Here is a 14,479-nt window from a genome sequence, read left to right as displayed (position 1 = left end):
TATTCTTTTCAGTTGTTTTGAGTTATTCCTTTACTTTTAGGCTTTATTGCTTGATTGGCATTTTGCTTTGCTTTTCCATATGGACCCATTGCTGTTCTAGTTGACTAGCTCTTCAGCTCCAAATCCACGTATATATCCTCCAGTAACAGAAAACCTGGGGAGACTGTCACCATGTCACTGCTGGGTTCTTAGAAGCCTTTGTCAGCTGCCGTTGTTCTTCCTATCTTTCAGAGTTTTATGATTCTTTTACACGCCATCCTCAAAGATTTAGTGGCGCTTAATAATATCTACTCCATCTTCCTTGAAGTACTCAGCAAAAGTTCATTCATCAGTGGATTTCAGGTTTCTGTTGAAATCCATCATCTTTTCATAATTTTCCCAAGCATGCAAATGGTAGATTTTTTTGCAGGGGTGGGGGGGGAATAAGGGGAAGATTTAGTTCTAGGGCTTGAACTCTGGGTCCCTGAGCTCTTTAGCTCAAGGCTAGCACTCTACCACTTCAGCCACAGTGCCACTTCCTGCAAATTATAGTTATTTTAAAGTGTCTGTCTAATAATGTCATTGTTGATCCCTGTAGTTCTGTTCCTTTCCATTTTCTGACTTGCTGCTATTTTGGTTTTTATTCCTTTTGGTGATTCTTCCCCTCCCCCACCCTGTTTTACCAGTCCTGGGGCTTGAACTCAGGGCCTGGGGACTGTCCTTAAGCTTCTTTTGCTTAAGGCTAGCACTCTGCCACTTGAGCCACAGCACCACGTTTGGCTTTTTCTTGTTGATGTAGCACTCATCTTGTTGATGAAGCACAGGGCTTCATGAATTCGAGGCAAGCACTCTATCACTTAGCCACATTCTTAGCCCTATCCTATCCGCTTTTCATCATTTGAAATGAAACACTTTCTAACTTTTCAAAGATAATTTTCTCATGTTTCAGAACTTTTTTTTTTTCTATGTATGTGGTACCAAGGAATTGAACCAGGGTCTTCGTACATGCAAGGCAAGCACTCTACCACTAGGCCGAACTCCTGGCCCAATGTTTCAGAACTTTTGCTATAATCTGGACTTGGGGGAGAATGGCTCAAGTGGTATAGTGCTTGCCTAGCAAACAAGGCCCTGTGTTCAACCTCCCAATCTTTTTCTAAAAGACAGGTATGACTAATTGGATGCAGTGGCTCATACCTGTAATTCTAGCTACTCAGGAGGCTGAGATCTGAGGATCTCGGTTCAAAGCTAGCCCGGGCACTAAAAAGTCTTAAAAAGCCCAAGAGGCTCTTATCTCCAATTAATCACCAGAAAACGATAAATGGCATTGTGAATCAAGGGATAGGGTGGTAGGCTTGAACTGAAGAGCTCAGGGACAACACCTAGGCCCAGCCCTAGGTTTGGTTTTTCTTTCTTTGTTTCTTTTTTTGTTGGTCATGTTACTTGTATTCTACTGTACACTACATCTGGGCATTGTCCCTGAGCTCTTCAGCTCAAGGTTAACACCCTACCCCTTGAACCTCAGCGCCACTTCCTGTTTTCTGGTGATTAATTAGAGATAAGTCTCATGGACTTTAGGGACTTTAGTGCCTGGGCTGGCTTTGTACTGGGATCCTCAGATCTCAGCCTCCTGAGTATCTAGGATTACAGGTGTGAGCCACCGTGCCAACTTTGGCTCCCTTTATAATTATCCTTGAAGTTTGTTGATATATTAAGTATATAAGTTAGGATCTTTCATCAGTTCTGGATATTCTGGAGCTTTTCTAATATAGTTCTTTAACCTTCTTTCTCTCAGTTCCCTGTTTGTGTGTGTTGAACTCGGAACCTTGTATTTTCCTGTCATTGTGGGGTTTGGACCAAGGGCCTTAGACACTGTTCCTGAGCCCCTGTGCTCAAAATTAGTCCTCTGTCATTTGAGCCACAGCACCACTTGTGGTTTTTGAATAGTTAATTACAGATTAGTGTCTCATGCACACTTTTTTGCCCATTCTGGCTTCAAACTGTGAACCTCAGATCTGAGCTTCTTGAATAGCTAGGATTAAAAACATGAGCCACAGGGACCCAGTGAGCCTTGTACTTTTTTGTTTAAGTCTGATGCTCTACCACTTGAGCCCTCACCTCTAGTCTGGCTGTTTGCTGGCTAATTAGAGATGGAGTCTTTGACTTTTCTGCCTGAGCTGGCTAAAATACATCTAATAAATGGCTTACCCTTTTATTAGAGCTGGCTAAATAATGTATGACATAAGTAAGTATACCTAGGAATAGTTACAAAGAATGAGAGAAAGTTATATGAATTGCCATGTGACAATCTTGAAAATATATCTAATAAAAAAATACAGTATTAGGCCAGGAGTTTGGCCTAGTGGTAGAGTGCTTGCCTAGCATGCACAAAGACCCCAGTTCGATTCCTCGGTACCACATACATAGAAAAAAAGCCGGAAGTGGTGCAGAGGCTCAAGTGTTAGAGCTGTAGCCTTGAAAAGTCCAAGGATAGTGCTCAGGCCCTGAGCTCAAGCCCACGAGTGGCAAAAAAAAAAAAATACTACATTTATAATACACTATTTTGGGGGAGATAAAATTATATATGTACATTCTTACAGATTTAATATACACTTAATCTGTATTATATGGATATATTTATGCGGTGCAGATCTTAATATTGTACATACACTTCCCTTGGAAGACATGTACAAAAAACTGTAGAAAAGCTGAGTACTGGTGGCTCATGCCTGTAATGCTAGCTACTCAGGAGGCTGAGATCTAAGGATTGCTGTTCAAAACCAGCCCTCGCACAAAAGTCCATGAAACTCTTTTTCTCCAACTAACTGCCAGAAAACGATGAGTGGTACTGTGGCAGCTCAAAGTTGTACAGTGCTAGGCTTGAGCTAAGCTGAATAGTTCAGGGATAGTGCCCAGGCTGAGTTCAGACCCCATGACCAACCAAAAAAAAAAAAAAAGTGTGAAAAGAATTTATGTTTGGATGACAGACCTCAGAATTAGCAATCTTTTTTTTTTTATTTAACCTGTTGCATTTGGTATCATTTACATAGATTTATCCAATGATATATAGGTATATATGTAGAAACAAAAGGTAAAATAGGCAAAAATAAATCTGAAGTAGGGAATTTAAGAGGAAGTACATTTTCCCACTGGATTCTAGAAAATCTGTGACAAACTTCTGTATATTCTAAAACTACCATATCATTATAGGCATAAAGAACTCTCTTAAGGAGATGTTACTGCCTGGTTTAGATCCCACATTCTGAATTATCTTTGAATAATGGAGCCTTGGATCTGTTTCTCATTTTGTAGCATCTTTCTCACATCTGATGTCATTGTTGTTCCATACATAGGGTAATTGTAAAATACCCAGTCATGCATCTGTAATTTTTAGATATTTGTGTTTAAACTGCTGTGCTAAACAGTATTTGGGGCTTTTTCTTAGCTTCATAGGAAATGGTTTATTATCATGCACTCTGATACACTTTGTTTTAGGCTCGAATGCTTATCACAGAAGAAAACCTGATGGCCATTATCATTAAGACTTTCATGGATCATTTGAAACAACGAGATGCCCAAGGCAGATTTCAGTTTGAACGATATACTGCTTTACAAGCCTTCAAGTTTAGGAGAGTGCAGAGTCTTATTTTAGACCTCAAGTAAGTTTTTGTTGAATTATCAAACTTAGAATTTGTCACCCACAATGTGTATATGTTCATTGTTCCTGCTCTCTTTATACTCAGGTATGTGTTGATTAGCAAACCAACTGAATGGTCAGATGAGCTGAGGCAGAAGTTCCTAGAAGGGTTTGATGCCTTTTTAGAATTACTAAAATGCATGCAGGTATGTATAAATTTACACATTTTTCCTTTTTTTGTCATTTATGACATTGAATTCATGCTTTTGTCCTTTTTAAAAATTTTTATTATTATTATTTTTTAAATGTGTACTGAGGAATTGAACTCAGGGCTTCAGGCATGGTAGGCAAATTCTCCATCATTAAGCCACACTCTCAGCCCCTTGTTTTACATTTCTAAAGGATGAATTTGAGTGGATAGAACTTGGATTAAAACAAAACAAAAAAAACAACCAAAGCAAAACCCTCTAACCTGTAGTCCTAGCTTCTCAGGAGGCTGAGATCTTAGGGTCGAGGTTCAAAGCCAGCCCCAGCACTAAAGACTTTGACACTCTATCTCCACTTAACCACTAGAAATCCAGAAGTGGTGCTGTGGCTCCAGGGGTAGGGCCATAGCCTGGAGCTGAAGAGCTCAGGGACAGAGCCCAAGCCCTGAGTTCAAGTCCCAAGACCACCCCCCCCCCAGAAAAAAAAATCCTTTGTAATTTGAAATTCTTAGGGTTAGAAAATATTATTAAGATTCTAGCAGTAGTCTGCTCATATCTGTTCCATGATTTGTTTTGTTACCATTAATACTGCTTCTTCAGAAGTTGCAAGGGTTTTCTTTATGTTGGGGGTTTTTGTGACAGTTTTTAAATGTTCTTACTTGGAAGTATACAGTTATTTGAAAAACTGCAGTTATTGATTTCTGGTGCTAGGGGTCAAATACAGGACATTGCATATAATAAGCAATCATTCTAGTACTGAACTACCCTCTCCTCCATGTTTTTGTTTTTGTTTTTCTGTTTTGATTTGTTGGTAGTGGGACTTGAACTCTGGGCTCGGGTGTTGTCCCTGAGCTTTTCAGCTCAATGCTACCGCCCTATCCCTTGAGCAATAGTGCTACTTCTGTTTTGGTTAATTGGAGATAATAGTCTCATGGACTTTTTAGTGCCGGGGCTGGCTTTGAACTGGGATCCCCAGATCTCATCCTCCTGAGTAGCTATGATTGCAGGTGTGAGCCACAACATTGGCTTTGTTTTGTTTTGTTTTTTATTGTTTTCAGTGTGATACTTATATAATAGGAAGGGGGCCTTCCTCAGTTTCAATGAGCGAAGAGTCAGGTACTGAGTTTAAATTCTAGTCTCACAACAAAAAGAAAAAAAGAAATGAGGTCAGGAGTTTGGCTTAGTGGTAGAGTGCTTGCCTGGCATGCACAAAATCTTGGGTTCTATTCCTTGGTACCACATACCCAAAAAAAGCCTAAGTGGTGCTGTGGCTCAAGTGGGAGAGCATTAGCCTTAACTAAACTCAAGGACAGTGTACAGGCCCTGAGTTGATTCCCCCAGACTGGCCCCCTAGTGAAATCTACAAATAAAGTGAATGTATTCATATACAATTTTAGCTGTAACAAGATAGGAGAGGTGTAAAAATCTGAGTAAGTGCTACTATGAGCTATCTGTGTTGATTAAGAAGAGGAATACCCAACGCAGGCCCATACTCTTTAGAAAACGTCTCTTTCCTAACTTAAGGGGTGGTTCAGGGCAGGGGAGGGGGCTGTTTTGTTATGTTTTAATACTTAAAATACTTAAGGTATTCTGTATTCTCTGTTGTTTAATAATTCTAATATACCACTCTAGTTACCCTAGTTCTAAAAAACTGATACTCCTTTTGTATTAAAAGCTGTTTTGTTTTGTTTTTTCCCCTTCAATCAGACATTATAAAAACTTTTCATAACATATTAGGGACTAAATGAGCCAGGAGCATAGTCTAGTGATAGCATGCCTAACATGTATGAAGCCCTGGGTGTGATTCCTCAGTTCAGTATACACAGAAAAAGCCAGAAGTTGGGCAGGGAGTTTGGCCTAGTGGTAGAGAGCTTGCTTAGCATACACAAAGACCTGGTTTCGATTCCTCGGTACCACATACATAGAAAAAACAGAAGTTGTGTTGTGGCTCAAGTGGTAGAGCACTAGCCTTGTGAAAGCCCAAGAACAGTGCTCAAGCCCAGGACTGGCAAAAAAGAAAAAGAAAAAGCCAGAAGTAGTGCTGTGGCTCAAGTGGCAGAGTGCTAGTCTTAAGCAGAAAGTGTCCAAGGACAGTGCCCAGGCCCTGAGTTCAAGTCCCAGGACTGGCAAAAAAAAAAAATGTGTGTGTGTGTGTGTGTGTGTGTGTCTGATATAATATTAGGTACTAGATATAAAAACTTTACTATAAATCTGGATACTGGTGGCTTAACACCTACAGTCCTCGCTACCGAGGAGGCTGAGGTTTGAGAATTGTTCAAAGCCAACTCAGACAATAAGTTCTGTGAGACTCTCTAATCACCAATAAACTAGTCTGAAAAAGCTGGAAGTGGCTCAAGTGGTAGATCATTAGCCTTGAGCAAAAGAAGCTCAGGGATAGTACCTAGGCTCTGAGTTCAAGCCCCAGGAGAGAGAGACACACACCACACACACACACACACACACACACACACACACACACACACACACACACACATAATAAAATATGCTTATAAGTTCAGTATCATTGCAGTTCAGTGGTAGAACATGTTCTTTGCATGCATAGGGCCCTGGGTTTGATCACCACACACACACCACACACAACACACACAGAAGTACATATATATATATATATATATATATATATATATGTACAGCCTGTTAGGTTTCTCCTATTATTTTTCTTCTGTGGTTAGAGAGTTAAATCATTTGAGGAGCGAGAATGTGGCCTAGTAGTACAGTGCTTGTCTAGCATGCATGAAATCCTAGGTTTGATTCCTTGGTACCACATATACAAAAGAAGCTGGAAGTGGTGTTGTGATTCAAGTGGTAGAGCCGCTAGCCTAGAGAAAGCCCAAGAACAGTGCCCAGGCCCTGAGTTCAAGCCCCAGGATTAGAAATAAAAATACAAATAAAGAACTGGAAGGATTACTGAAATGAAATATTGAAGTATTTAGCACAAGACATATAGGCGAATTCCTATAAAATCATCCATTCTCCATTTACTTGGGTTTTTTTTTTCTAGTATTTTAGAGCATGTTATATAAACACATAAGCAGCTATGACTTCTACTGCTTGAAGTTTCCCACTAAATCTTACTTACATATTTTTATAATTTGTATATACTTCCCCTACCTTATTTCTCAAGTTTCTATGTGAAGAGAAATCTATAGTTTTTATTCATGTAAAACTTTTCATTTTCTTTAAGGGAATGGATCCAATCATACGTCAAGTAGGACAACATATTGAAATGGAGCCAGAATGGGAAGCTGCCTTTACACTGCAGATGAAACTAACACATGTCATTTCAATGATGCAGGACTGGTGTGCTTTAGATGTGAGTTTGTTCTAGGGGCAGGGGACATGAGGATGTCAGAGGAACAGACAGAATCATAATTATAGTGTGAAGAGATCTGAGGGAAGTTTTCTAGCTTAGCTCATAGCATTGTTTTCCCCTTCCACCTATAAATTCAGTAAAAATATAAACACTCAATTATTTTAAAATTAAAGGAAAGCCTTAAATAAAGAAGGAAATAATCCACATTCTCTTTCCCCCCATAAACATTTGTATAATTTGAGCATATAAATAGAGTGGTTTGCTGGGTGCCAAGGCTCACGCCTGTAATCCTAGCTACTCAGGAGGCTGAGATCTGAGAATCAAGATTGAAAGCCAGCCCAGGGTACAAAAGGACCTGAGACTTTTATCTCCAATTAACCTCTAGAAAACCGGAAGTGGGGCTTGGCTCAAAGGTAGGGTGGTAGCCTTGAGCTGAACAGCTCAGGGACAGTGCCCAGACGGAGTTCAAGCCCCACGATGCACAAAAATAAATAAGTAAAGTGGTTTATAAATGAATCCAAAACCAGGCATTAGTAGCTCATGCCTATAAACTTAGCTACTCTCGGCTGATATCTGAAGTTCAAGATTTGAAGCCATCCTGGGCAGAAAAAGTCTATGAGACTCTTATCTCCAATTAACCACCCTTTCCAAACCCCCTTCTCCCCCCCATCCCTGAAAGAAAAAAAGAAAGAAAGAAAGAAAAGAAAGCTAGAAGTAGATTTGTGGCTCAAGTGGTATAGAACTAGCTTTGAGCAAAAGAAAAGAAGCATAGGTATAGCACCCAGTCTCTTGAGTTCCAGGCCCAGAACTGGAAAAAATGAAAAAAATGTACTGAAAAAAATTCTTGATTTGGAGAGCAGCTGCCTCATACCCTGTGATGAGAAGGCCTGTGGTTCCATGAACTGTAAGAGATCTGGAGCACACAGTAAAGGCAGGGATGCCTGGCTTCACAGGGCATTTGTGTTCTAGATAGAAGTTGGGGTTGTACTCTCAATAAACTGGGACACCATTGGATTCTACCTGTTGGGAGAGTGATATCCAATATGTGTGAGGTTTTTTTGTTTGTTTGGTTGGCTGGTTTGGGTTTTTCTTTCAGGGGGGAGGGGGTGTATCATGGGGCTTGAACTCTGGGCCTTGGTGCTGTCCCTGTGCTTTTCAGCTCAAGGCTCCTGCCCTACCCTTGAGGCACAGCCCAACTTCCCGTTTTCTAGTGATTAATTGGAAATAAGAGTCTCAAGGCTTTATAGCGCCTGGGCTGACTTTGAACCAAGATCCTCAGATCTCAACCTCCTGAGTAGCTAGGATTACAGGTGTGAACCACAGCGCCTGGCCTAATATGTGTGTTTTTTTGACAAGGAATTTAGTAGAGGGATGTTGGCATTGCATTGAACTTATTGGAGAGGAAAGTGGATAACTGAGGGAAATTCTGAAAAGTCATTGTCAGCTCGGTAATACAATGAACAATGTGGAATGCAATAAAGAAGTGTTGAATAACTTAAAGATTTCCAGTTTTATTGTTAAGAAATACCATTCAGTAGCGCAAGACACTTAATGGAAGAAGGACCAGATCTGGGAAGGGAGAATTAACTTTGCTTTTGCCCTTGTAATTGAAGGTTCTTACTCATCATCAAGTTGAAGGTACTTATTCAATGTTGTAGTGACACAATCCTGAGTAACTCACACAAACCTTTTTTTTTCTTCTTAAAGGAAAAAGTGTTAATTGAAGCTTACAAGAAATGCCTTGCTGTATTGATGCAGTGTCATGGTGGTTTCACTGATGGTGAACAGCCAATCACACTGAATATTTGTGGACATTCAGTGGAAACTATCAGATACTGTGTTTCCCAAGAAAAAGTTAGCATTCACCTCCCAGTTTCTCGCTTACTTGCAGGTAAAACATTTCCCCTAAATTTGTCTTAAATTATAGTTTATGATGGTTAATATTTGTGAATAGCAACCATGTGCCGACCATCCTCCTCTAACTTTGTCATGTACTGGCTCCTTTGATCACGACTTGAGTCTTAGGTAGGTGTTATTATTGGGTTGGCTCCATCAGGCTAGAGGAGGACTTAGATGTACAGAGTACTTAATATCACTTGGCAAGAAAAAAAAACAAGTCAGTTACAACTGGTCATTGGTGACTCGTGCCTATAATCCCAGATATTCCAAAAGCTGACATCTGATGATCATGGTTCAAAGCCTGTCTAGTTAGGAAAGGCTCTAAGAATCTTAACTCCAATTAACTACTGAAAAACCAGAAATGGAACTGTGGCTCAAGTGGTAGATTTGTAGCCTTGAGGAAAAAAGCTTGCTGACAGCACCTAAACTCTTGAGTTCAAGCCCCATGACTGACACACACACACACAAAAAAAAGCATTTGAGGGCTTCAGCTTCCTTGTTTATAACCATTTTATTTATTTATTTATTTATTTATTTATTTATTTATTTATTTATTTATTTATGCCAGTCCTGGGCTTGAGCTCAGGGCCTGAGCACTGTCCTTGGACTTTCTCAAGGCTAGAGCTCTACCACTTGAGCCTCAGCACCACTTTCGGCTTTTTCCTCTATGTATGTGGTACCGAGGAATCGAACCCGGGTCTTCATGCATGCTGGGCAAGCACTTTAACCACTAGGCCAAACTCCTGGCCCTTAATTTATTTTTTTAAAAGATTTTATTAACATTGATTTCCATTTCAGATGTCGTGTTTAACCAACAAGTATTCAAGAAAGGAATCTGTATAAAATCACTGGCATATTGGTTTTAGAACATAATTAAAATTAAGCTGAGGGCTTGTATGTCATAGATTAATATATGTTATAAAACATTATGTCTATAGAGTATATACCCCATCATAGATTTTTGTGTCTATGTAGTTATGGTTATATCTCTAAGACCATGTCTATAACCTTGGGTACCCAAATATTGAGCTCTTGTACTGTTTAGATCTAATATCCACATATTAAGGGTACTATGCACCTTTTGTTCCTTTGGTCTTGATTTATCTTACTCAACATTATTTGCTCGAATTAACCATTTTATTTTTTATTATTTATTTATATATTTATTGTAAGTCATGGGGCTTGAACTCTGGACCTGGGCACTGTCCCTGAGCTCTTCAGCTTAGAGCTTACTACTTTATCACTTGAGTCACATCAACATTTCCAGTTTCCTGATGGCTAATTGGAGATGAGTCTCACTGACTTTCATGCCCGGGCTGGCTTTGATCCTCAGATCTCAGCCTCCTGAGTAGCTAGGATTACAGGTGTGAGTCACCGGTTTGTTTGATTTTTTTTTTTCTTCAAGAGAATATAGAGAGTTTATATCATTTCTTCTTTAAAATGTTTTGTAGACTTAATCAGCATAACCATCTCATTTTATTTTGGGGAAAGTTACTACTAGTAATTAATTTCATTTCTTTTTTCTTTTCTTTTCTTTTCTTTTCTTTCTTTCTTTTTTTTTTTTTTTTGAGTCATGGGGCTTGAACTTAGCCTGGGCTGTGATCCTGAGCTCTTCAGCTCAAGGTTACTGCCCTACTCTTAAGCCAAGTCCCACTTCCTGTTTTCTAGAGGTTAATTGGAGATAAGTCTCGGTCCTTTTGTGCCCAGCCTGGCTTTGAACCTTGATCCTCAGATCTCAGCCTCCTGAGTAACTAAGATTATAGGTGTGAGCCACTGCCCCAACTTAGTTCATGCTATATATCCTTACGGGAGTTTTGGTATTTTGGATCTTGCAAAGAAATGATTTATTTCACCTAAGTTATCTGTTTGCAGCATTCCTTTGCACTTGCCTGTTACATTAAAGGGTAACAATGATCCCATTGTTCTGATCACTTTACTGCTGGTATACTTCCACATTTCACAGTCTTTGGAGTTTGTCACTCGACTTGTAGAGATGCAAAAGCCTGGGAGCATGGCCTACTGATAGAGTGCTTGCCTAGCATGCATGAAGCCCTGGGTTTGATTCCATGATACAAAATGCACAGAAAAAGCTAGAAGTGGTACTGTGACTCAAGTGGCAGAGCGCTAGCTAGCCTTGAGAAAACTCAAAAACAGTGCGTAGGTCCTGAGTTCAAGCCTCAGGACTGGAAAATAATTACAATAATACATCCCCGTAATAAAAGATAAATTCTAGGAATAGACTAATCACTACATAAGTCTGTACCTCCCTAAAAATCTATACATTGGATGTTTGGGAGCATTGATTTCATTGTATAAGACAAACTGTCCTGAGGCATTTAATTTAACAGGGGAGCTAAGTGAAACTGGTGAAACCAGGTGGTGTACAGCTTGGAAAATTATGGTTTCTGGAGCTTGAGCATTCACAGTTGAGAACAAGTTACTGGAACACGTCAGCAGTGCTTGTTCTGGTGGGTGAAGAAAGTTTGCCAGGCTTGAGCAGGAGACTAGTATATATTGATGAGCTTTTAAAGATAAGCAGTGGCATCAACAGAATGTGATGGAAATGAACTAAGCTTGAGCTGTAAAAGAACTATTCAGTGTTAGGGACTAAAGCAGCTGTGCTCCTGAGCTGAAAGTTCTGTGGAGCTTAATTCTGAGATCAAGATCAGTGCAGACCATGAATTGGGTAAAGAGGTGCTCTTACCATCATATGTTAAATGAAAATATACTCAAGGCTGCTGTAACATGTGTAAGTTGTTTGGGTAATTATACAGGTACATTGCCATGTTTGTGTGACTTCCATTTTTACTTCTAAGTCACTACTTATGTGTTAGAATTTGTGACTAAGACCTACTTAAAATGTCCCTTCTACATAGACTCATTAGAATAACCACTAAAAAAACTTCATTGGTAGATGGTTTATTTCATATCAATTTGTGATCTGAAAAGTTCTCAAAGATAAAAACATAAAGTTGAGCCGGGTGCTAGTGGCTCACGCCTGTAATCCTAGCTACGCAAGAGGCTAAGATCTGAGGATCACAGTTTAAAGCCAGCCTAGGCAGGAAAGACTGTAAGATTTTTCTCTCCAATCAATTATCCATCAGGAATCCAGAAGTAGAACTGTGGATTAAAGTAGGAGAGCACTACTAGGCAAGGTGGCTCACCCCTGTAATCCTAGCTACTCAGGAGGTTGATATGTGAGGACCAAGGTTCAAAGCCAGCTTGGGCACAAAAGGACTTTGAGACTCTTATCTCCAGTTAACCTCTAGAAAATGGGAAGGGGGGCTTGGTTCAAGCATAGGGTAGTAGCCTTGAGCTGAAGAGCTCAGGGACAGTGCCCAGTCTGAGTTCAAGCCCCATGACCCACAAAAAAAGTAGTGGAGCACTACCCTTGAGCACAAAGCTCAGGGACAGCACCTAGACCCTGAGTTCAAGCCCCACAACCAACAAAATAAAATAAAAAATAAAGTTGAGTATTTGAGTGAAAGTTAATTTTCATTAATGTTTGTTATTCCATCAGGTTTGCATGTATTATTAAGCAAGAGTGAAGTGGCATATAAATTTCCAGAACTGCTACCTCTAGTAAGTATTTCTGGCTATTAAAAGTAAAAGCCTGCCACTGTGGCTCACGCCTGTAATCCAATCTACACTGGAGGCTGAGATCTGAGGATCAAGGTTCAAAGCCAGCCTCTCACACCCCCCTCCCCCCCCATCCCGCGCACACAAAATTACCTGAGCTCTTATCTCCAATTAACCTCTAGCAAATGGGAAGTGGGGCTTGGCTTAAGGGTAGGGTGGTAGCCTTGAGCTGAATTGCTCAGGGACAGTGCCCAAACTGAGTTCAAGCCCCATGACCCACAGAAAAACAGTAAATGCCGGACTGGAAGTATGGCCTAGTGATAGAGTGCTTGCCTAGCATGTACACATACACAGAAAAAGCCAGAAGTGGTACTGTGGCTCAAGTGGTAGAACTCTAGCCTTGAGAAAGCCCAAAGACAGTGCTCAGGCCCTGAGTTCTAGCCAAAAAAAAATCTAGTTGTAGTGGCTCAGGCCTGTAATCCTAGCTACTCAGGAGGCAGAGAGCAGAGGATCCAGGTGCAAAGCCAGCCCGGGTACAAAAGGACCTGAGACTCTTACCTCCAATTAACCACTAGAAAACAGGAAGTAGAGCTTGGCTCAAAGGTAGGACAGTAGCCTTGAGCTAAAGAGCTCAGGGACAGCGTCCAGGCCAAGTTCAAGCCCCATGACCCACAAAAAACTAACAGGTAACAGTTAATGCCTGGGGCCAGGAGCATGACCTACTGGTAGAGTGATCCCCTAGCATGCATATGACACCCTGGGTTCAAATTCTTGGTACCACATACACAGAAAAAGCCAGAAGTGGTGCTGTGGCTGAAGTGGCAGAGAGCTACCCTTGAGAAAGCCCCAAGACAGTGTCTAGGCCTTGAGTTCAAGCCCTGGGACTGGCAAAAAAAAAAAAAAAAGTTAATGCCTGCCATGTATCAGTGGCTCACGCCTATAATCCTGGCTACTCAGGAGGCTGAGATCTGAGTATCATGGTTCAAAGCCAGCTGGGAGAGCAAATCTGTGAGACTCTTACCCCTAGTTAACTACCAAAGAAACAGAAATGGTGCTCAAGTGGTAGAGTGTTGGCCTTGAGCAAAAGAAGTTCAGGGACAGTGCTAAGGGCCCTGAGTTCAAGCTGCTGGGCCAGCCAGAGGGAGAGAGGGAGAGAGGAGAGATAAATTAAAAAGTAAAAGATAATAGCTATTTATTATGTTACTTGTATGTATGAACTCAGGGCTTCATACTTATAGTTTGTTTACTTTAAAAAAATATTTAGATAAGAGCAGGTCTCCATGGCTCACACCTCTTATCCTAACTACTCAGGAGGCTGAGATCTGAGGATCAAGGTTCAAAGCCAGCCTGGTACAAAATGACCTGAGATGCTTATCTCCAATTAACCTCTAGAAAATGTGAAGTGGGGCTTGGCTCAAGGGTAGGGCAGTAGCCTTGAGCTGAAAAGCTCAGGGACAGTGCCTAGGCTGATTTCAAGACTTACGACCCCCCCCCCCCAAAAAAAATTCATATAGGGGCCAGGAGTTTGGCCTAGTGGTAAGAGTGCTCGTCTAGCATATATGAAGCCCTGGGTTCCATTCCCCAGAGCCACATACACAGAAAAAGACAGAAGTGGCACTGTGGCTCAGGTGACAGGGCACTATCCTTGAGCAAAAGTGTCCAAGGACAGTGCCTAGGCCCTGAGTTCAAGCACTAGAACTGGCACACCCACACAAAAAAAATTCAGCTGGGTCTTAATTTTGCCTCAGCAGGCCTTCACTGGGATCCTTCTATTCAATTCTACTGAATAGCTGGGATTACAATAACCTGGCTTTCTTTTGTTGATATGTGTCTCACTATCTTTTTGCC

General features: G+C 40.8%; 1 protein-coding gene across 5 annotated transcripts in view; it reads left to right on the top strand.

Annotated features, from left to right (window-relative positions):
* The window catches only part of Ubr2 (ubiquitin protein ligase E3 component n-recognin 2), a 98,107-nt gene that overhangs the window by 33,094 nt on the left and 50,534 nt on the right, over window positions 1-14,479 (top strand). For all 5 annotated transcript variants that reach the window (XM_090355651.1, XM_090355650.1, XM_090355649.1 and 2 more), the window contains 5 exons: window positions 3,472-3,635; window positions 3,720-3,819; window positions 7,025-7,153; window positions 8,861-9,044; window positions 12,573-12,634. In XM_090355651.1, coding sequence (XP_090211777.1) covers window positions 3,472-3,635; window positions 3,720-3,819; window positions 7,025-7,153; window positions 8,861-9,044; window positions 12,573-12,634 — 639 coding nt within the window. The remainder of the gene's footprint in view (window positions 1-3,471; window positions 3,636-3,719; window positions 3,820-7,024; window positions 7,154-8,860; window positions 9,045-12,572; window positions 12,635-14,479) is intronic.

This window comes from Megascapheus bottae, chromosome 22 (assembly GCF_031878675.1).
Source record: "Megascapheus bottae isolate mThoBot1 chromosome 22, mThoBot2.hap1, whole genome shotgun sequence".
Lineage (NCBI taxonomy): Eukaryota > Metazoa > Chordata > Mammalia > Rodentia > Geomyidae > Megascapheus > Megascapheus bottae.
The sequence above is the reverse complement of the archived record's forward strand: the minus strand, read 5'-3'. Positions and strand labels throughout refer to the sequence as shown.